Source organism: Bacillus rossius, chromosome 14 (assembly GCF_032445375.1).
Source record: "Bacillus rossius redtenbacheri isolate Brsri chromosome 14, Brsri_v3, whole genome shotgun sequence".
NCBI lineage: Eukaryota > Metazoa > Arthropoda > Insecta > Phasmatodea > Bacillidae > Bacillus > Bacillus rossius.
In genome coordinates, this window is record NC_086341.1 from 1615379 (window position 1) to 1637585 (window position 22207).

Consider the following 22207-nt stretch of genomic DNA (forward strand, 5'->3'; position numbering starts at 1 on the left):
CCAAACATTCCCGAATTCTTAATCTCAAATGTTTAGTGATGGGTACCATCAAATACAAACTATTGACTAAATCGATAGTACGAAACTATTGTTAGTCACAACTAATTTGAAAATCATTTGATTAAATTAATTGTAATAGTTGTATTCACTCGTTCCCAGCCAATTGGTGTGTTGTGTTTGTTGGTGTTTAGTAGTAACTGAAGTTTATTGTTCACTTTGAACTACATTTTCATGATTATACTTTTTGATGATGCTATCTTGCAAATCCATATATGATTTTGAGAATAAAATTGTTAGTTGAATGTTTAAAAAAAAAAAAAAAAAACCATACTCTAGTTGCAATTGGAGGTTTTAAAAATACATATTTGATTGGCATTCATTCACAATGTTTTCACGGTGTTTCAAGTAAGCATTTTAAATTTCTTAGTGTTCATTGTCATGTCAAATAATAATCGCAGCTACCAGTTAAGCAGCAATTCTGAATAAGAGCCATTTTATTGGAAAAATTAAAATAAAAATTACAAAATGCATTTTTTTTACTTCATAGTTTGTTAGGTTAGGATAGCTACAGTTAAATAATGAAACATCATTTAAAATTGAGGTAGGAATTACTGACTTAAAATGTAGATGAACAGCTGTTTACAGTTTTACAGTATTTTTGTGTAGCTTATCTTACCAACAAGCATAGTATTTTTTTATTGTTGCTAACCTAGCCATTTTCATGATATGCAATTTTTTTTAACCTACTTGTTAAAATGATCAAATGCTGGTAAACTACTTTAAGTATAAAAATTCTCTTTCAGATTATATTTTTATATCCCACACAAAATCAATTTTTTTACAGCTAATTAAATTAACATTTTGACTTTGACAGTTAAATATTCATATAAAGAAACTAAACAAATAGTTAATACATATACAATTGTTTTTGATTCCTTTATAAAACATATTCAGCTGTTACTGTAAACATGACAATTGAAATATTTCCATAGAAAAAAATTGTATTTTTAATAGACTAAACCTGTGTCTAAATACAAATTTTCCACCACCAACTTTTTTTTGTTAGTTCCATGAGAAAACATAAAGAGCTAGTGTAGAACTTAGAGCACGAAAAATAACTTTTTTTTTCCAATCTTTCCGTTGTTGGTAATCTTTGGTACAGCTGTTAGAAGAATTTAAAATGGCCGCTGCTGTGGTGCAGTCCTTGGTACCTCTGGCAAGTATGTGAAATTTAAATTGAATGTAAAGCAGTATTGTAATTTATATTTGAACACATATTAATCCTTTGTATTGTTTTTTTAAAGAAAAATAAATTATACTGCCAGTAAAGAAATCGTGATGTATGAAATTACTAGCAATATAATTTTATATGAAAAAAAAATTCCCTCTTCCTCTTTAAAATTTGTAAGTCAAACGTTTGGATTTGTCTATAAAGAGTGTTCAGAAGTAAGAGAAGTTATGTATCCCCTGTTATCATCTGAAATTAAAAATTGTAGACTTACATAACCTCTCACTACAGTGCACTGTGTTTCAACTATTTATTTTGTTTATATTCAAAAAGTAATGCCGTATGAAATGTGAAATTTCTTTAGGACTCAAATGCTGATTTGTGCAAATGATTCTTTTGAAGATATGGCTGTTTTATGACTATTTGGTTTATAAATTTCTGTTTCCTAATAATTGTAACACGGTAATTTCATAGAGTAGTTTCTCCGCTATAAGAATAAATAGAGTGAAAATGATATTTTTTGAGTAACACTTGTCCAAAAAAATTGCTGTTAAGTACTTTAAATGTCGCTAACATAACCAATTGTATTTAGAAGAGCAAATACTCTGTAAAATTACCAAAACTTTGAAATTATAGCCAGACAAGTGTGCCGAAAGGTAACTGTAAAGTTTGTGAAGGCAATCTTAATAAAATTGAAACTCGAAATCATCCAGAAATGACAGTGTTTGAGCCGTGCCACAGTGTATGTTGATTGCCGGCGAGTTGTCGGCCGGAACCGGAGATGGTCCTCGTGTCGCAGGGCACCACGTGGGGCCCGCGGCGGGGGCCGCCTGCCTCCGTGCGGCCTACAGCACGGACATCCAGCCCCTCCGCACGACCGACCTGGCGGCGCTCAGGCGCGGCACGGGCGGCCGCTCCAGCTTCAACGGCGTCGTGGCCACGGTGTTCGGGGCCGGGGGCTTCCTGGGGCGCTACCTCTGCAACCGCCTGGGCAAGATCGGCACCCAGGTCCGTGCCCGGCAGTCTCTGGATGTCTGCTGATGTAGGGCGCTACACAGGTTGCCATAATGCGCAACGTTTCCTTGCTGACAACTAACATCTGCCGAGATTCCAAGATGTAGCTTCACAGTAGTTTTGGATACATCAGCAAATTTTATTGTTACAAAAAATTGTTGTACAAAAATAACTATGTCCAAGAAACTGGGATGTTATATAACTGAGTGTGCGTATATTTTATCTGTGGTGTGCAGCACGACATGAGCTCGTAGATAAACAATCAGTCTTCGGTATCCCCCATAGCAGACAACTCACTGCGATGGAAGAACCCGTGAGCCCCAAGCATTTGGTTACATTTTATATTTACTTATAATTTGACAACAGGGCAACCTGAAAACAGAATTGCATAGTTTTTTTTTATTTCTATCGCTGGCTCCTAAATTTTGAGAGATTTTGTAGAAGCCTGTGCTAATGAGTTTTATTTCGTTTGAATCTCTTGACACCGAGCTTATTGGAGACGATACAGACCAGTAGTTTTTGGAAAATAATTGATCATGGCCCATTGTGGCTGGTGCTTCTAGCACGGTATCGCCTCTAGCGCAAGTCTGAGGACGGGCATACAGTCTTCCCATCGTGCATGGGGCAATATCGTGTTTGAGCAGTGACCGTAACATTACATGGTGGAGAAATGAAGATAAAGGTGTAATGGAAGTACCTTAAGTGCTTTCAAAAATCTGTACCGGATGTTCCATGCCTAAATATTATTCTGGAAACACATGTTTTAACTAGTTTCACTCGTCTAAAATTATAGTAAAAAATGAAGTTTAAAACTACTCATCAACTTTCAGCGTATTTCTTAATGCGTTTTGTAAACAGACATCACTCGGATACCTGGAGCTCATTTCAGATTGCGTGGTTTCTTCTCAATCTCTGCACACTATATTTGTGCCTTGCCGCAGTGGGTGGGGGCTTAATAAGTGTCAGCCTTAACAGAGTTTAAATTCCATTACAGCTTTACATTCTGTAACTAATCTAAGAACAGCAGTGTATGTCATCCGTGCGACATTATCCACATGTGGTTTGAAATAGAAGATTTTCTTTGACTGCTGATACAAGTTTTAATTTAGCGACTTAATAAAAAGTCAATCTTAAAGTGGAAACAGTAAGTACCTTTTCAAGTGACTTGAGATGTATCCCAAAGTAAATATTGCAGGCACATCATTACACCTTTACTAGTAGTTACAATATATCTAAGAATATGCTTTTTCCATTTTGTAAAAAAATACATGTAACAAATGCAGGTTATTCCTTTTGAAAGCAAATAAATGCACTAACTGAATGATAATTGCAGGATATTCATTCATGTTTGTGTATGTTGGTAGTAATGGTATGTAGTCAGTGTCATTTCCTCAAGCCACCAGTCGTAAAAATTTGTTGGAATTGCTAAGGGTACAGCATCTTACTCTTATTAACACTGTAACAATAAATTGACCGCTACACATTAGTGTAATCCGACAAAAGGCATCGTCAAAAGCTGGCCTAATTAAGGTGCAAGCCTTGTTATAATCTACATTTTGTTTCCAATTTAGGAATAAGAAAATTGAAAACGAACCCAAAATTAAATGTAAAGTAACCACGTACGTGAATAATCATTGTAAATTCTGTTCAATCTGGAATTTTTTTTTTTTTTAAATTTAATATGTAAACTTTTAAGTGTAAATTTAGCATAAGTTTAATTTTATGTATCATCATTTTCTGAAGCCAGCTCATAATAGGGAGGCATTTACTTCAGCACCTGTTCATTGAAGAAAATTGATTGATGTATTGGGGGAAATATGTACTTAACCTTTTTTTCTGGGTAATAACATCAATATTTCATGCAAGTTTTAAGAGCATAATTGGTAGTTAATGTGAGGGTACGTATGTTGTAGCACGGAGGGAGACGGGTGAGAAGTATTTTTTAGAATAAATTGACTTTGAATTGAGTTTTTTTTAAACTTTATATTCATGCTCGACCTCCATGTCTACGATCGGCATGCCCAGGTGATCGTCCCGTACCGAGGCGACCACTACGACGTGCTGCGCCTGAAGATGGTGGGGGACCTGGGGCAGGTGCTGTTCCTGCCCTTCCACCTGCAGGACGACACGTCCATCCGCAAGGCCCTCAAGTACTCCACGGTCGCAGTCAACCTGATTGGCCGCGACTGGGAGACCAAGAACTTCTCCTTCGACGACGTGCACGTGGACGGGGCGCGGCGGCTGGCACGGCTGGCGCGCGAGGCGGGCGTCGAGAAGTTCGTCCACGTGTCGGCCCTCAACGCCGACCCCAACCCGGAGGTCAGCGCCGCCTTGGTCCGGGGGACATGACGTGTCACCGGCATCTCAGAAGTGAACCATACAACAGAATAATAAAACCAAATATTTGTGTATATTTTAAATATATAGTGAACAATATATTTATTTATATGCCACTTTCGGTTAGTTTCGTGGCACAATTTGTTTTAAAATCTTATGAGTTAAGATTTTCACAGTGTATTAATTTTTAAGGGGATTTCAGTTTGATACTTAAAAAGATTTTTCAGTTAGTATTTTTTGTCCAGGCCAGAGTCCTAAATCTCTCGGCGGCCTACAGGCGTCAGCCCGTGCAACTTCAGTCAGCGTGTGATGAGCTCACGCCAGCGTGCATGTGATGGCAGAGAGCATGTGATGAGATAGCATTTTATGGAAGTATTTGGTTTGAAACAATTTGCTGACAGCCATATCAGGAATCGTTGGGTTAGTGTTGTTGATGGTGTATTGAGACCCTACACTATTAAATCTGTCGTCGTGGAGCTGTGCGACGGTTTGTCATGTTCGTTGCGGCTCGGTGACTCCAGCTTCGTTCCACTGGTCAGCGTCCTCCCTTGCGCTTGTGGAGCCCCGCCTGCCCTCTGTGGTGAGAACTGAGAACTACACTCTTTCCCTCTGGGGCCCTCCAGGGGGCACCGAGAGAACTGTGCGCTGTTCCAGGACACGGGAGGCGTTCCATGCTGTAGTTAGCGTCCACAGCAGTCGTCGTTAGTACGTAGGTAGATCTGCTTGTAGTGGAAAGGGTACCAGCGGCCAGGAAAATTGACAGTATGGTTGTACGATACATAGGGACACCTGTATTTCGCGATTTCATTTCGTGTCAAGGTATTTCACAAAAACACTAGCTTTTTCTAAGAGTCATGGCAAATTGTGTGGGTGCAGCAGTACGGTGACCACATTCTCATTGGCCCCGTCAAGAGCGGGACGACACCTCTCACCGACCCCAGCCAATAACCACAGGAGAAAAGCTACAGTATTTTGTGAAATACCCTGACACGAAATGTATTCGCGAAATACAGGTGTCCCTAACGATACAGTAGCAGTAATTTTTTTAGTGTCGTATTTGTGTGCCCTAAATAATCCGTATCTGATGTTCACTATCGTCATTAATCAAACGTGGAGGATACAAACAGGAGAGTGTATAGACCGTTGGTGTTGATGTAAACTGTGCGTGTGCGGCCGGACGGACCGGCGAGAGAAGTGCGGGTGGGGCGTGTGTTGCAGCCCATCATCCTGAGGAAGGGGTCGCGCTGCCTGGCCAGCAAGTGGTGGGGCGAGCAGGCGGTGCGCGAGGAGTTCCCTGAGGCCGTCGTCATCAGGCCGGGCGTCATCTACGGCCAGGAGGACCGCTTCATCAGGTGCTTGTGACAGGGTCGTCGAGTTCTTACAGCAGTCTCAGGAGATCGCTCTTAAGAAGGTTTCCCGAACAATAAGTTCCATAAAACTTAGCACTTGACCTAGTAATACAAACAAATTTACCCTTTAAATGAGTTTTTCCTGTTGATTAGTCTACATTTCTAAGTACTTTCTGTAATTACTGTGGATGAGATTGGTATACAGTGAATTAAGAAAAAAAAAAAACACCAAAAAGAATGTGTTAAAATATTAAATTCAATGAAAGGAATTTATTAAGCATGACAGTTTAGTAAAAAAAATATTGTAAAAAAGTTACCTATCTTGCTACTGTTATTAGTTTCTCATTTTTGCATTACAACCTTAGAACATTTTTCAAACCCAGAAATACTTTTAACAGATCTATTTATATTTGTTCCAAAAAGTTAAGACATGCTTATTAAAAATGATTATATTGAAAAAGTGCATCATGTATCAGTCACAATTACACTGTTTTGGAGAAATTAGTATCATGGAACATTTAAGTATTGTTCAGTAATATGCTATCTTTTTTAATAAACAGATTTCATAAAAATAATGAAAATAATAACACTGTAATCTCCCGTTTTAAAATTGAAGTTGTCCTGAAAATAAAACAATAAAATCTTGTCTTAGTAATTATGTACTTTATATTAATTTACTGTAATATCATCAGTTTGTCCTAGTAAATTTTTCTTGGTGGTAATTGTTGATTCGTGAGTGTTTCAAAAGTTAACAGATTTTTTTTTTATATTTTAGTTTTGTTATGTAGTTTATTGCATTAATATTAATAAATGTATACTAGTTGTCCTTATTTCAGGTTTATTTTGGTTTTAAATACGTATTAAAAAAAACTGCTTGTGGAAATAGAATTCAGTGACACCTAGACAAGTTTTTGTAGTATTGCAGTGTGTAAATAACAACGTAGAACTGAATGTTGATAAAGAAAGTCTATGTACGTGACACTGGAGAATACTCGCTTCACGAGTTAGAAACCACAACTTTGACACCCACCGGGAGTAGCAGTTACGTGTTTCGAAACCAAATTAAACTCTACCAAACTACTCGAAACTACACACATTGCTCTCCCACCAACAGGCTGTCCAAATTTACCGAGGTTAGACCAATCATCAACTGCAAAGTGGGGTAACGGTAGTGACCGCAAGCAGTGGCGTAGCCAGGATTTGTGTATAGGGGGTGTTTAGGAGCATGCCCCCCCCCCCCCCCCCCCCCGTATTAAAGCAGGGGGTCCGGGTTTACTCCCCCGGGAAAATTAGGATTTTAAGGTGTAAAATAGTGCTATTTGAGCAGTTTCCGATACTTATATTTAAATATTGTAATGATAAAAAATTTTATTAATTTTAATATGAAATTTGTTTGAGTGATGAATAAGAAATTAATTAAAGATTTAGCGGTACAGTTATCTGTAAATGGTACAAATGTCAGAGTTTTGCTGGACAGCAGCGCTGAAATTTCATGCATCAGCGAAGAGTTGGTACACCATCTTGAAATGCAGGGTGTTAAATTGCCCATTCTGCCTGTACCATCAATAAAACTAATAGGAGTAACGTCTAGAGCCAGCCCTGTTATTAACAGACAAGTTTTATTGGAAATCCAAGGGCTAGGTAAAAATAAACATTTAAATGCATTAATAGTTAAAAGGTTTAGCCAAAGTTTTAATTTTAGGAACAGACTTTTTGACAAGATATGGAATTGTGTTAGATTTGAATGGTCTAACAGTTACTTCATCTGAATGTATATTACCAACTACCCCTGGCTACGCCCCTGACCGCGAGGAGCGTCCGTGGTGGTGAGAGCTGGCGCCGTGACTGTCGCAGGGCCTTCACGTACTTCTGGCGCCGGCAGCTGCGCGCCATGCCGCTCTGGCTCAAGGGGGAGCAGACGGTGAGGCAGCCCGTGTACGTCGCTGACGTGGCGGCCGCCATCGTCAACGCCATCCGGGACCCCGACGCCGCGGGCAAGACCTTCCAGGCCGTCGGGTGAGCTCTGAGACTCCGCCCTCGTCCGTCACCGTTGCTCCGAGCGTGCGTGGCGAACAGCAGTGAGACCAATATAACAGCAGAAACAAAAGTAATTGCAGGCCAAACATAAGATGAAACAAAATTCACGTCAATTACCGCTTTTATTCTATTAAAAACCTATCAGTAACTTCATATATCTTTAGTTTGATTTTTTATTTAAAAAAAAATTGGTTGTCTGTAAAGTCGGTTTACGGACGATAGTTCAATGTGACGTCATAACAAAACATTGATGAAATGATTGCATACTTTTATGAATAAAATTGAATCATTTTTATTGAATAATCACTATTTTGTATGGATACAAAGAAGGAGTGAAATGAAATCTACAATTTATGTAATTGATAAATGTACTTTTATTTGCACTCATTAATTCAAATATGTTTATTTACTTTAACGAAGAGATTATTTTAACTATAACTTTTATACATGTGTGCTATTTAACTTCTTCCAATCTGTGTTATTCTGATAAGGATAGGACAATGATAGGAAAAGAAGGAAACGAATGGGAGTGTTTCAAGTTTAATGTGCCTCGAAAAAGTCAAATCGATGGTTGTTCCAATCGAATGGAAGAGAGATAGATGCGGCGCAAGCGTACAATGAGCGTAACGGGACACTTCTTCGTGCGATCAGCCAGCGTTTATCGACTTATTAGTCATCACGTCAAAAACCTAAAATAATTTACTAATATATTTTTTCTGAGTATGATTTTTTTCAAAGTAAATAAAAGCAGCATACAGCTGATACCCTAAAGAAATGGCTAAAGGCCTACAGAGAAACATCATAAGGAAATGTATATGTACAATGGTTTAGGGCTTGTAATATTGTGTATTGATTTTTTTATTTGGTTCCATATTAATAGTAATGGTATTGAAATAATAAGACTGTGACTAAAAGTAAAATGTCAGTTTGAAAACCACTCTGTAAATCAAATATTTTTGCCCCACTACTTAAAAAATGTTATTTGGGTATAATTGTTCCTACTACACTATTTCCCGTTAAGATATTTCAGTAATTTTACATATTTATGCATCACTTTAAAAATAACGTTAACAATGAAACTTGTCAAAATATAAAACTGTAAAATCTTGGATCAAAGCATTGCACTAAAAAAAGTTAAGCTGTTCTTTTTATTTGCATGTGTGTAACTTTATGGTGTTAACCAAGGAATATTACTGAAGAATATTGAATGTATAGATTTTTTTAAGATAGATTTAAAAATAAATACTACCTATAATTAATTGTACCTATAGTGTGACGTCCGGAAAATTTTTATATAGATTTTTTGTTTTATAGTCCGTAGACCCCCAAAACCATTAAATCATTGCTGCAAGGGGTTGAAAAGACCTGGTGTTGGAATAAGAAAATAAATAAATCTTCCTAACATATGCTTTATCAAATTAATGTTTTTTTGTTTAACTTTATAAATATTGTTGAAAACTTTTGCCAAAGTAAATTATATATCACAGATCATTACTGCAATGGGTGGAAATAAAAAGGGTAGAAAGACAAAATGGTGTTAATTATTTTGATAGATATATTACTATCAAATCCATTGTAATTTATTGTGAAAATCCTAAACTGTATTTAAAACCTTTGGTTGAAATAATTTTTGACAAAATGAACTATGACCGTAAAAGCAGAGGTTGAAATTTAAAAAAAATTAAAACTTCCTCAGTATCTAATTTGTCTGAGTTTATTAATAACTAATCTTAATATTACCTTAAAACCTTTGTTCAAAAATAAATTTTAATGATCACGTATTAGTGCAAGAGATGAAAAATAGTGTTTTGAGGTTAAAAATTATTGCTTAGCTACCTTAGTAGGCATAATATGAAATTTATTACGACATTCAATGCTAGATTCATTTTGTTAAAAACATTCAAAATATTTTTGCTACACGGAATATGAGAAAAGGTTAAATCAATCTTTTTTTGAATATTGGTAAACATACAGGTTGCAATTTACATTAAATTTCACGTTCCAGAAGTTTATAGAAGTTCCAAAACATTTCCAGCAGAAGAAATAGGTACTTCAAAATCTACCTAAGCCCGTAGGCTGTGCTGGAAGGGATTTATTTTTAATTTAACTTTCTCTCATCAATGTAGGTAGTATTGCTTTATGTGCACGTTTTAAGTGTCAAATCAAGAATTTTTGAAGCAATTGATTAATATAATTGTGCTTTACATATACTTATGCTTTCATTTTTAATGGCGGTAAGGACAAAATCCACCATTTTTGGTGGCAAATTTTGCTGCTTCGTAGTACCACAAAATGCTGGCTCTAGGAATGAGGTGTCTGAGTATTGGCGATGCTGTGCAGGCCCAAGAGGTACCAGCTGTCGGAGCTGGTGGACTGGTTCCACCGCCTGATGCGCCGCGATGAGACGTGGGGGTACTGGCGCTACGACATGCGCTTCGACCCCTTGTTCCTGGCCCGCGTGAAGGCCCTGGAGCTGGTGTCCCCCAACACGCCCGTGGGGCTCCTGCACTTCGAGGGGCTGGAGATGGTGAGTAGCGGGTACAAACACACCTCTACATCCATCAGCGAGAATACTAGAGCAGGGCGGGATCCCGGTTTACTACAAAAACCAGGAACGTATCTTTCCCGAAATGTTGGCGGGAAATTACTTTTTTTTCAGCTTCCAGATTTTGTTTTGGTAGTAGGCTACGTAATACACGTGTCCTTGTTGCCAAACTGTTTAACAATACATGTACGCAATGAAAATGCATTGCTTTTTGCTTTATACCCAAATGTTTTTGGCACGACAAGTTGTGAGTAATACCTTGTAACAAACTGATGTTTACTATCAAGCTGTAGTACGCGGGTAACTACAAGTGTTGTTACGAGTGACATGCCATATGGATCTGCGGAAGGGTTGCACCTGTAATTTTGGGCAAAAAAAAATTCTTAACAAATTCACAGTAAAGGTAGCAATCAAGTACAAGTTGCACCATGTAACTGTCTCAAGTAGAATACAATTGAGGTGTTTAAGGCCTGTGTCTCAGCTTATTGCCGCATAAGAAACTGCACTGATGTCCTTCATCTTTCCCCTCCGCTCGCTCTAACAAAAAATACAAAGGAAAAGAATAATATATTTTGTACCCATGTTTCCCCTTTCAGTCTTCCTCAGTAAAGAAAATACCGAAGGCTATTTTCTTGTCTTTTTTTTTTGTTAGTTTCTTCACTAAAAAACACGCATGCAGTTTTGTGAATGAACAAAAATGTCGCAGTAGAAAGCGTAGGAAATCTCGTGCAAAAACTGTGTTTGGACACAGTTTTGTCACAAAAAACCTGCATAGTTAGACATGATACTTGTGTAGGGTGCCAGTTCACAACGAGAGGGGAAGGTAGAACCATGAACACTGCTGCGTTTCCACACACACTCCCTTCCCCTCTTCCTGAACACGGCAGCGGCTGTTTAGCTTGACGGTGCAGTTCACTGCTGAGATATTTTAATTAAAAAATTTATATTTACTCGTGACATATTTATTAAAAACAAACGTTGGCTAGTCGACCACAACAGTGCAATGTTAATTATTATTTTTTACTCAAAGTGGATAAATTCGAGGGCATCATACCAGAAGGGCGTATCATCACTTTTTACACTATCGAGATAATTGGCGTAAGGGTATCTAATAATGTGATAAATGTTGTGGCATAAGGGTGCATGGTCAATGTGATTAGATTAGGTGGTGGTGAACTATTACATTATGGCATATAATAAGAAAAGGAAATCAGGTCATGCTAGATGGGCGTATGTGCATAATCCCCTGTAAACTTGCAGTTTTGTTGATACGCCCTTCTGGTATGATGCCCTAGAATGTCCGCACGTTGGTGGCAGTACATGCGAGTGTGTTGTTGTGCGCGCAGCAACACACCACGGACAGGGTGGTGCCTGGGGTGCCCACGCTGGAGGACCTGGGAGTGGCTCTGACCAGCATGGAGGACCAGGTGCCGTGGGAGCTGCGGCCCTACCGCTCGGGGCTGTACTACGACGAGGGGCTGGGGGAGTTCGAGGACCCCGCCCCGCCCCAGGCCGTCCCGGTGTGATAGTAACCTGTCGACTGTGTAAATATTGTACGCTTTCAGAATTAAAATGAGATTGAACTGTATATAAGCTTGTCATCAACATGGCCATCAAAAAAGAAAGGTTTCCAGCATCTTTGCATACTCAACACTTGTGAAACGGATAGTATGTTCTTTGAATAATGCATGTAATTGGTGAATTCTGATTTAATGCAGTGTTTTGGACATAAACAGTGCACAACTGCAATAGCATGTGTCCAAAAACACTGCATTAAATCAGAAGTCACCATTGCATGAATAATTTCAAGAACATAAAATCTGTTTCACCAATTTTGAGTCTGCAAAGATATTAATTACACGCTTGCTCAGATGATTGGCCAATGAAAGGGTTCTAGGTTGGGTGGGATGGGCGGGCTGGCCACTTCTGGTCTTTAGTTTTCGAGTGATTCACAAACAGCTGTGCCCATATTTTGCTAAGATTGTAACCATTTTCCCTGTTGATGTTGTTAGGGTGTTTCATAATCTCTATTGCTTCTCTTGCTGTTCTCAGGCGATAGTTTGGGATGTTGGCTATTGTGGAGGACCTGTCAAAATCGATGCGGTGTTTGGTTTCCATGGAAGGTTCTGCTATGGCTGACTGATGGTTCTCTTTGTAGGCTATGATATTGCTTTTATTCTGGTTGTGATTCTTCTGCCTTTTCCCACATGAGCATTCCTGCCATGTTCTTCAGCTGATGTTTTGTCTTTAACCAATCCCAGAAGACTTTCTATTTTGTTGATGGGTTTTGAGATAGTATGTATGTATGTCGTGCATTTTGAGCAATCGAGCCAGTTGTTCGGTTGTGCCTTTGACATAAAGCCAGATTGCTACATTCTTCAGGCGTACTTTTTCTTTTTCAGACTTTTTTGGTTGGCTTTGGATGTTCTTCTGGATTTTGCGGCGTGAGTAACCATTTGCTTCTAGAGTTGCAGTGAGCTGTTTTATTTCTGCTTACAGGTGTTGTTCTTCACACGTCGTTTTTGCTCTGTGGGTCAGCGTGGATATGACTTCTTTTGTGTGATGGATGGTTATGAGAGGTTGCTTGCAGATATCTCTCAGTATGAGTAGATTTCCTGTAGACTTTGTTGCCCAGTGTGGAATTCTGTTTCTTGTACACAAGGACATCCAAGAAGAGTAGCTGATCATCCTTTTTCTGTTTCCATGGTGAACTGCATACTGGGGCGGAGGCTGTTGAGGTGGTCTAGGAAATTATGTAGTCTCTCCACTCCATGGCTCCAGATTACGAATGTGTCGTCGGCATATCTGTACCAGAATGTAGGTTGGTGGGGGAGGAATTTATTGCTCTTTCTCAAATTTGGCCATGAAATTATTGGCCAGTAATGGCGAAAGGGGAAACCCATCACCATGCATTTATTTTGTTTGTACACTTTCCCCTGGTATGAGAAGAATGTTAAGATGACACATACCAGGGGAATTTGTACAAACAAAATGAAGGCCTGGGGATGGGTTCCCACCTTTTGCAATTACTGGCCAATTGTCTTCATGGCCAAATTTGAGAAAGAGCAATCAATTCCTCCCTCACCAACCTACATTCTGGTACAGATGCCGACGACACATTCTTAATCTGGAGCCATGGAGTGGAGAGACTACATAATTTCCTAGACCACCTCAACAGCCTCCGCCCCAGTATGCAGTTCACCATGGAAACAGAGAAAGGATGATCAGCTACTCTTCTTGGATGTCCTTGTGTACAAGAAACAGAATTCCACACTGGGCAACAAAGTCTACAGGAAATCTACTCATACTGAGAGATATCTGCAAGCAACCTCTCATAACCATCCATCACACAAAAGAAGTCATATCCACGCTGACCCACAGAGCAAAAACGACGTGTGAAGAACAACACCTGTAAGCAGAAATAAAACAGCTCACTGCAACTCTAGAAGCAAATGGTTACTCACGCCGCAAAATCCAGAAGAACATCCAAAGCCAACCAAAAAAGTCTGAAAAAGAAAAAGTACGCCTGAAGAATGTAGCAATCTGGCTTTATGTCAAAGGCACAACCGAACAACTGGCTCGATTGCTCAAAATGCACGACATACATACATACTATCTCAAAACCCATCAACAAAATAGAAAGTAGTCTGGGATTGGCTAAAGACAAAACACCAGCTGAAGAATAGGCAGGAGTATACAAAGTATCTTGCTCGTGTGGGAAAAGGCAGAAGAATCTAACCAGAATAAAAGCACACATCTGAGCCTACCTATACGAGAACCTAGTCAGCTATAGCAAAACATTCCATGAAACCAAAGAAAGCATTGATTTTGACAGGTCCTCCACAATAGCCAACATCCCAAACTATCGCCTGAGAACAGCAAGAGCAGCAATACATATTATGAAGCACCCTAACAACATCAACAGTGAAGATGGCTACCGGCTTAGCAAAATATGGGCAGATCTGTTTGTGGATAACTCAAAAACTGAAGCCCAGAGGGAAATTAAGGCAGTTCCACCAGAAGAGGCCAGCAAGCCTGTCATGCACCGACCAGCCAACAGGGTGTAAAAAGCACCTGCATCCTCTGCACCAGTCAGACAGACTCTGTCTACCTAATGCTGGCAGCTGCAAAGAATGCCGAACCGTCGCAAGACAACCCAGAAGCAAAGAAAATGTAAAAAGTGTAGTCATGATAATGACTCACAAATCTTGGTGGGATTACACACAACTTTTTTGTATCAACAATTTACATTTATTCAGTCTAATTACAATAAATACTTTCACAGAACAGCAGATCTTACATTTGCATTGCAAAGATGTGCTTTCTAAAATATACATATATGCATAGTTCCTTAAGGTTACAGTTAGACATGACACACAACATTTGATTTCACATTAAATGCATCAGTACGCAGCGAACACGTCACAGGTAGGTCTACATGGTGCCCGAAGAACATTTAGATGTTGGTGAGAGATTACCAAATCAGCTGGCATGACAAGCAATGGTATTTATGATGACCCGATTCACAAGATGAACTAAAACACAGGAGGTTACAACAAATTTACAGTATTATATTGTCTAGCAAGAATGCACGAAGGTGCCCTGTATTGGATTGATTAGTTTTCACGACTTTAAATAATCATATACATATATAACTACATCACACAAATGGCAGACACAGATTTGTTCCCCCTTTTACCTTTTCTCAACACAGTCAAGACAAAGATTTAGTTACAGATAGGTCAGTGAACCCAGTTAGGCTATTTGTCCCGTGAACACATTTATGGGATTCCACTCTCGCTTTGAATGCAAACACAAACTTTTCTATAAAGTATAATTGTTACAAAATAGCACAATAATCAACTGAACTACAACAGAACTACTGTAGATTGTATTACATTTTCCATAGATTGTATTACATTTTCCATTATGCATTTTCACATAGCCTATTTTAGTAAACATACGTACATATCGTATGATAAACGTGAATTATCTATACAAATAAGTAACCATGTACATATTCAACAAACATGCATCTCAGCCATAGTTGATGAAGGTTGCGACATGCTATAGCGGGAAGATCACCTTGTAAACACTCAATGTAGTCCTGCTTATCTGAATAAATTAGAAGAGTTGTTCAATTTTTGTAATAGTATCTACAATAAAAATTATTATTTTTTTAGAGTTAAATCACCATCAAAATTACACTATATTGGTAAAAAAAAAAAGTATTAAGAAACAATTCAGCGTCAAACTAGATTGCATAATGCATTTACCATTATTAATAAACACAATCTATAAAATGAAAACGGTGAAATCTCCAGTTTTAAAAATAAAACTGACTTAATCTTGTTTCTACACACTACACTTAAAATACTATTATAAGTGACTAGACATGACAGTTGGACATTGTCTCGACATTCCGGACAGTCAGGGAAATTTGATTTAAAAGATTTGTGTGGTCAGCCGGTTGAACAACGAACAAACATGAGACCATCACTGGCAGTAAACTGTGATTATAATGCATCACTGATGGAATACATTGGTGGGGCAAACCCACCGGTCTGCGGAAACATACTCCACACTTCCCCTCCCGTGAAGTCTCAAGTGTTGCCCCGTCGGGAATCAAACCCGGAAAGCATGGTGGGTGTCAAATCCCAGGCATCATGATTTGGGTTTTCCCTGAAAACCATTAATTTAATACAATATGACATGCATGTTCCCATCAAAAACATGTTTTCTATTATTTTTAAATGCAAACAAAAAAATATTTTCATAACATTGTACAAAAATTTCACATAAATAAAATAAATGGTTGATTATCCACAGCAGCGCATCTCATCCTTAGTTTACCTTTACAGTGCGCATTTCAATGGGCATTTAATCTCTTTTCCCAATGCACAATTTCTGCCATTAGCAGTGCCCATGCTCCGGCATGCTTTGTTGCCAGATACACTCCTTAGAGAAAAAAAAAATGTTTTAGCACACAATTTTGTAATGTAATGAAAATTTTTTAAATATATCAATGTATCCAAAATATTTTATTTTGTAAATAAAAATTTTGAATGAGAATTTACGAAATACATTTTCCTGCTTAACTTCATTAAGAGCACATTCTGATATTTTTGTTTTTATTTCTAAGTAATCATAATTCAAAGAAACCATCATGATTTAATATTTTTTTTTTGTTTAAAATATTTGTTTAAAATCATTTAATATTAGAAGATTTAGCTCTTTTCAGCACATCACCTAATTTAATAGAATGCTTTGTTATTAATAGTCAGACTGCTACAAATAGTTCGGTGAAATAATAACTTGTGTTTAGCATTTAATTACTTTTCATCAAAAACTGTAATAATATATGGTCTTAAAAAATGAACAAATAGTAACATTAAAAAATTAACAGCTGCATGTATCAATCTGGCAACAGTGATAACCTGTTACTACTGTACAGTTACTGTTGTAATAACGCTGTAATGCAACTCTAAGCATGAGAGACTATGCTACAACTGAGCCTCCACAGACAGCACATACCTTCGCACGTGATACAAACACCTTCGCACGTGATATACCCAACATTGTAACATTTCAGATAGGCTTCCTTGTTTCACTCTCGTGAACATTTCCTGCACATCCTGCAAGACAAACAGTTATTCAAGGAAGTCCTAAGTACATAATTACAATTAGAGAGCCGAAATTGCTCCAAGTGGAAAACTTGCTAAAATATAATATATATATTTATAGCCATTATATGTTGACAATTAACATCACTTAACTAGAAACATCACAATTTCTTTGTGCCCCCCCCCCCCCCCCCCCCCCCACAAAAAAAACTTACATATCTATTATTATTTATCAAAATAAAAGTTAAATTTTTTTTTACATTCACACACAATTCTTAAACATTTTAAATCTGTGTGTTATTACATTACATGCTATATACAAAATAAATTAACACCTTTATAATAAACCTGTTCTTCAAATGCTTGTGGAACACTTAGTGGAATATTGTGAATACAATCTACAGCGGAATACAAGTTTCGTTTAGTGTCTGAGGAGAGTGAAGAGTAACCAAGTTTGACGATGAGATATCAAAACAGGTATTTTCTGAGATATTTATAAACCATCATGTATTTAATATAGCCTCAAATGCACATAGACAAAAAAAAAAAAGCTCATTAATTTTTTATACAGCTCCAACATTTTTTTACCTTCACTTTCAAAAATAACAGAAATACTCAAAATCATTTTCGTACTTGTGCAATTTTATTTAATTAGCTTTAGGTGAATTATTTTTGGTTAACGTAATCAACTCTTAATGGACTAAGAAGATCAAAATATTTAATGCACTTGAAAAGAAGCGATTATCACGGAAAAGCTTTCGTCCTCAAAAATTGCACTGGCCACCGATTCAACATCACCAAACACTGAATAATGTGCAACGACCGTTTGTTTCAAATGCGTGCGTACCAATAAATCAAAATCCACTTCTCTGTGTTCGAAGAGATGTGGTATGTGGTGTTCGTACTTACTTAGACCGCTGACTGAAGTGTTTAATTAGGCGGTATTGTTAGCTACGCTGTGATGTTCTTATCCTGAGCCCGTCACAAGAAGAGAGTTAACACAGTCATAAGACACAACCTCAGCTACGAAACAATTAAGTCAATGGAAAACGCTGCCTTTCTGGCAGTACTGTCACCAGCATCAACCATGAAGGTCAAAACAGCTGGAGTTATCCTCAATTGTTTACCAGTGCATCATGTCACAACCTGGGACAAGATTTCATGTTTATATTTTTTTATGCACTCAGTTTATTCATAAATATAGCATATTATTAAACAAATATGACACCATTTAAATGTTTCATAACTCTTGATTCATCAGAACAGTTTATTATGGCTGATACATGCTTTTCATAATAATTTGTTCTAAGCATTTCTAACTACTGGGAACAATAATAATAAATGTACAAGTAATTGTGTGTTTGAAAGATGTACCAATGCCGTGATTTAAAAATGAGTTACTAACAACAGTCAAAAGAATAAAAAGAGGGGAGAGAAAAAAAATACAGTGTATTATTAAGCACTTAAACACCATCAGAAAAAAAAAAGGGTTCAAAATCAAGGTAATGGTATACCAGAACATGACATTTTCACCTAAAATTACTATAACTAAGGAATTTCCATTATTTTTCCAGTTTTTGAAGTAAATTCCCCTACTTTCTGGAAGGTGGACACCCTGATAAAATATATATGAACAATAATGAAATCTATTTTTGAAACAAAATTGGCATCAAAATGAAACCATCAAATCTCATCTCTAGCTATTGCAGGAGTTGCCTGAAGTGGTTATAGGAAATCACGATAAACAGAAATCAGGTGAAGCGCGGAACTAGGATTACCAACGCAACACACAAGAAGAAGGCGGCTGGCTCGCTTTCCTTGCGGCAGTACTACTGCTTGCGCACCACGTACTTCTCCCGCAAATCTTCAACCTTCCCAACTTTATTTTTGTTCCATTTTGCTAAAAATTGATCCTAGTTCAAGAGACTCACTACTTATGGGTAACGTGGAATCGTAAGTAAACCTTCCTGAAAAAAAAAAAAAGGAATTGTATTCATTGTCTGCTTGTGGTCATGTATTATGATTAGGGACTAGAAAAATTCGCGGGTTCAATGACCTCTAGGATGAACTTTATAGTTCTGCATACACTCGGTCAAATGCCACCCTCTCATTGGCTGCTGTCTTGTGAAGGTGTCCCAATGTAGCGGCCTGTGATTCGACACAGCTTCGGTTGAGTGTTTCTCACTGGCCCAGAGTCGTCCAGGTGAGTTGTGAGCCAATAGCAGAGGCAGTACCGAGGTGCAACTATATGAATTTCAGGCTGCCGTGAAATGAATCCGCGAATTTTTTCCGGTCTATAGGGAATCTACTTCAAACATACCGACGGCTGCCCCCAGACACAGATGTGAAAATGCTCTCCTTACAAAGGAATAATTAAGAAACATAATTGGACGTAGTTACGCAAAAAGGAACCAACACCACATGGAACCTATTCTGGATATTTTGAAGTTTAAAGTTAATATTATAAATTGTAGTTCTCGTATTGATAACATAATGTGGGTATCATTCTAATGGTCCGGTATAAGTGCTGTTGTAATAATAGCGACGACGGTACGATCAACCTTGTATACTATTTTAGTTTATTTTCAAATAAAATATAAAAAAAAAGAATTGTGGGTTGGTTCCTACGTCCAATGTGCACGTCGGGAAGACGTGCTGGCGTCCACACGAGAGAGAGGGCAAAGGCTCACTCGTCGTCGGGCCGGGGCTTCACCTGCTGCCGGGGCAGGTCCTCCACGAGCTGCAGGATGTGCTCCACGGGCTCCGGCCGGCCGTCCTCGCCCACCCGGCACGGCTGCACGATGCCGTCCCTGGGGCGGAACACACCACCTCGCATGCCTCACAGGTCCTCCGTCACGCACAGACCAGGGGCGTAGCCAGGGGGGGGGGGGTTTCCAGGGGTTCAAACACCCCCCCTCCCCCCCACCACCCTTAGCACTTATTCATCACTCAAACAAATTTCATATTAAAAATTAATACAATTTTTACCATTACCATATTTAAATTTAAGTATACCGAAAACTGCTCAAATAGCACTATTTTACACCTAAAAATCCAAATTTTCCCCGGGGGAGGACTCCCGGACCCCCCCCGCTTTAATACGGGGAGGGGGGGGGGGCCCTGCTTCTTAACACCCCCCATACAAAAATCCTGGCTACACCACTGATACAGACCATCTGTTTGTGATATACAACAAACACTGGCAGGACAAACTTCTGTCTAGTTCTGCTAGTACAGACACACATGCAGATACATAAATACATACGTATATATTATGTGCACCTGTGCTATTTACTGATAATTTTAGCAGCAAGAGATTAAGAATATAATAGATCAATTGCACTACAACAAAAAAGGAAAACTGCTAAAAAAATGTTTAGGCCCTACAAGCATAATATTAAATACATAAAAAGAAAAAATAACAAAATTTTTTTTTTTTTGTAAAATTATAAACACTAAGATATAAGTGTATTTAAAAAATAAAAATGTTTTTGAAAGAGCATACCTAAGTACAAAATTCAAAATATCAATAGATTCCCAGTGATGCCAACTTAAATTACTAAAAATGATTTTTTTTTCCGTTTACAGCTAAACTTTCTGAGATATAAGCCTTATTACTTATTAGTAACAAATACCATAGTTATTCATAAGGCACCCCCTTAAAAAATGGTAAATATAACAAAACACTTTAAATTAATAACTAAGGCATGTTCCAATTACGTACGTAGCTGTATTTCAAAACGTTACTCTATTGTCACACATTTCCATTTTCTATTTTATACACATCTCTAAGGAGTAGGCTAGCATTTGTGTTCCGTGATACGCCTGTCTCCCAGGTGTTAGTGAGTCAAGTGATGGACTGCCCACCCACAGCGCAGCGGGGGAGGGGGACGGTACCTGGACAGCTTGTCCATCATGGTGACGAGCTGCATGGCCTCGTACTCCTTCTGCTCCTCCGTCATGGACGCCGTGGGGTCGGGGCGGGGCGCCTCGAAGCAGCCCGTCACCGGGTTGATCCTGCGCACGCACGCCAACAGTCGTGGCCGTTACAGCCAGACCCGCGACTAGGGGCGGGTAACAGCGAAACTGAAGTCGTCAGTAAACCACCACACCGCCAACGCCAACATGGATGTCAATGCAACACATAACACCGAAGTGCAGGGTAAAAAAAACCTCAATCACCTCAAATTTATCTATCAAAATATAGAATTATTTTAACGTGTCTTCAGTTTGGACTTTTATTTGAAAACCTACAATATTGTGTTCTAAGAAAAAAAAATAATTTAGTTTATAATAAAGTTTTATGAAAGTAAATAAAAGCAGTATTTTAGCTAATATTGTGCAGACATGTCTAAAGGCTTACAGAGGAACATCACAAGAAACTTATGAGTACCTACAATGATTTTGGGCTTTCAACATTGCATATTTGACTTTCTGATTCTCATTAATAGTAATAAAATATTGACTTTAGACATTGCACTTAAAAAAAATTAAGCTGTTTTTTTAATTTTCGTATTTATAACTTTCTTATGAGTTACGGGACATTACAAAAAGAACATGGAATATTCTGGTTGGTTTTTTTTGCGTGGCTTTCATATGTAGATTTGTTTTATGTACACATTACCATGACATGTTGAAGCAGATGATCCACATAAATGTCCTTGATGTTCTGATTTTTAATGAAGATAAAGATGAAATCCAATATTATTAATGGGGAAATTTTTTCTTTATAACATAAAATCTTGGCTATGTTCATAACCTGACACAACTCTCACTCGGATGATGACAAACTGCGAAAATAAACCTCCCCGTGGAGCGCAAGGTCTTTACTTCGGCACGTTCCGCGACTCGCCAGGGAGTGTAGCACTCATCATTCTGCCTCATTAAAACCAGTAAACCCCTGGCTAGGTGGGGGGGTTTTCAAAGCTGCAAATGATTTAATGCGACAAGAGTGTTTTATGTAAACGTTTCATTTTATCAGTCACAAGGAGTCCATTCACCTGATAGCAATGTGTTGCTGTTGCATAAAACTTTAAGGTGCAGGAGGAAAAAAATCCTTTCCCTTATCTTCCTG

At 38.2% G+C, this 22207-nt stretch overlaps 2 protein-coding genes across 2 annotated transcripts in view; one reads left to right on the top strand and one right to left on the bottom strand.

The window, feature by feature from the left end:
- The first annotated feature begins 1155 nt into the window (after window positions 1-1155).
- On the top strand, window positions 1156-12098 carry LOC134538961 (NADH dehydrogenase [ubiquinone] 1 alpha subcomplex subunit 9, mitochondrial). The gene is made up of 7 exons (XM_063380595.1): window positions 1156-1220; window positions 2028-2236; window positions 4268-4561; window positions 5798-5931; window positions 7783-7944; window positions 10306-10492; window positions 11857-12098. The coding sequence occupies exons 1-7, from the start codon at window positions 1181-1183 to the stop codon at window positions 12034-12036; spliced, it is 1206 nt and encodes a 401-aa protein (XP_063236665.1). The 5' UTR covers window positions 1156-1180; the 3' UTR covers window positions 12037-12098.
- Window positions 12099-19689: 7591 nt separating this feature from the next.
- LOC134538963 (synembryn-A) overlaps window positions 19690-22207 on the bottom strand; it is a 28016-nt gene continuing 25498 nt past the window's right edge. The window contains exons 9-10 of the mRNA XM_063380596.1: window positions 21031-21150; window positions 19690-19943 (exon numbers count right to left, since the gene is read on the bottom strand). Of these exons, the coding sequence (XP_063236666.1) occupies window positions 19820-19943; window positions 21031-21150 (244 nt within the window). The 3' untranslated portion in view covers window positions 19690-19819. The remainder of the gene's footprint in view (window positions 19944-21030; window positions 21151-22207) is intronic.

Bases quoted from the DNA above. Each gene is read 5' to 3' on its own strand.
- LOC134538961 (XM_063380595.1), top strand. From the start codon at position 1,181: ATGGCCGCTGCTGTGGTGCAGTCCTTGGTACCTCTGGCAA. The intron at 4,562-5,797 runs GTCAGCGCCGCC...CGTGTGTTGCAG, and splicing joins ACGCCGACCCCAACCCGGAG to CCCATCATCCTGAGGAAGGG. The intron at 5,932-7,782 runs GTGCTTGTGACA...TGACTGTCGCAG, and splicing joins CAGGAGGACCGCTTCATCAG to GGCCTTCACGTACTTCTGGC.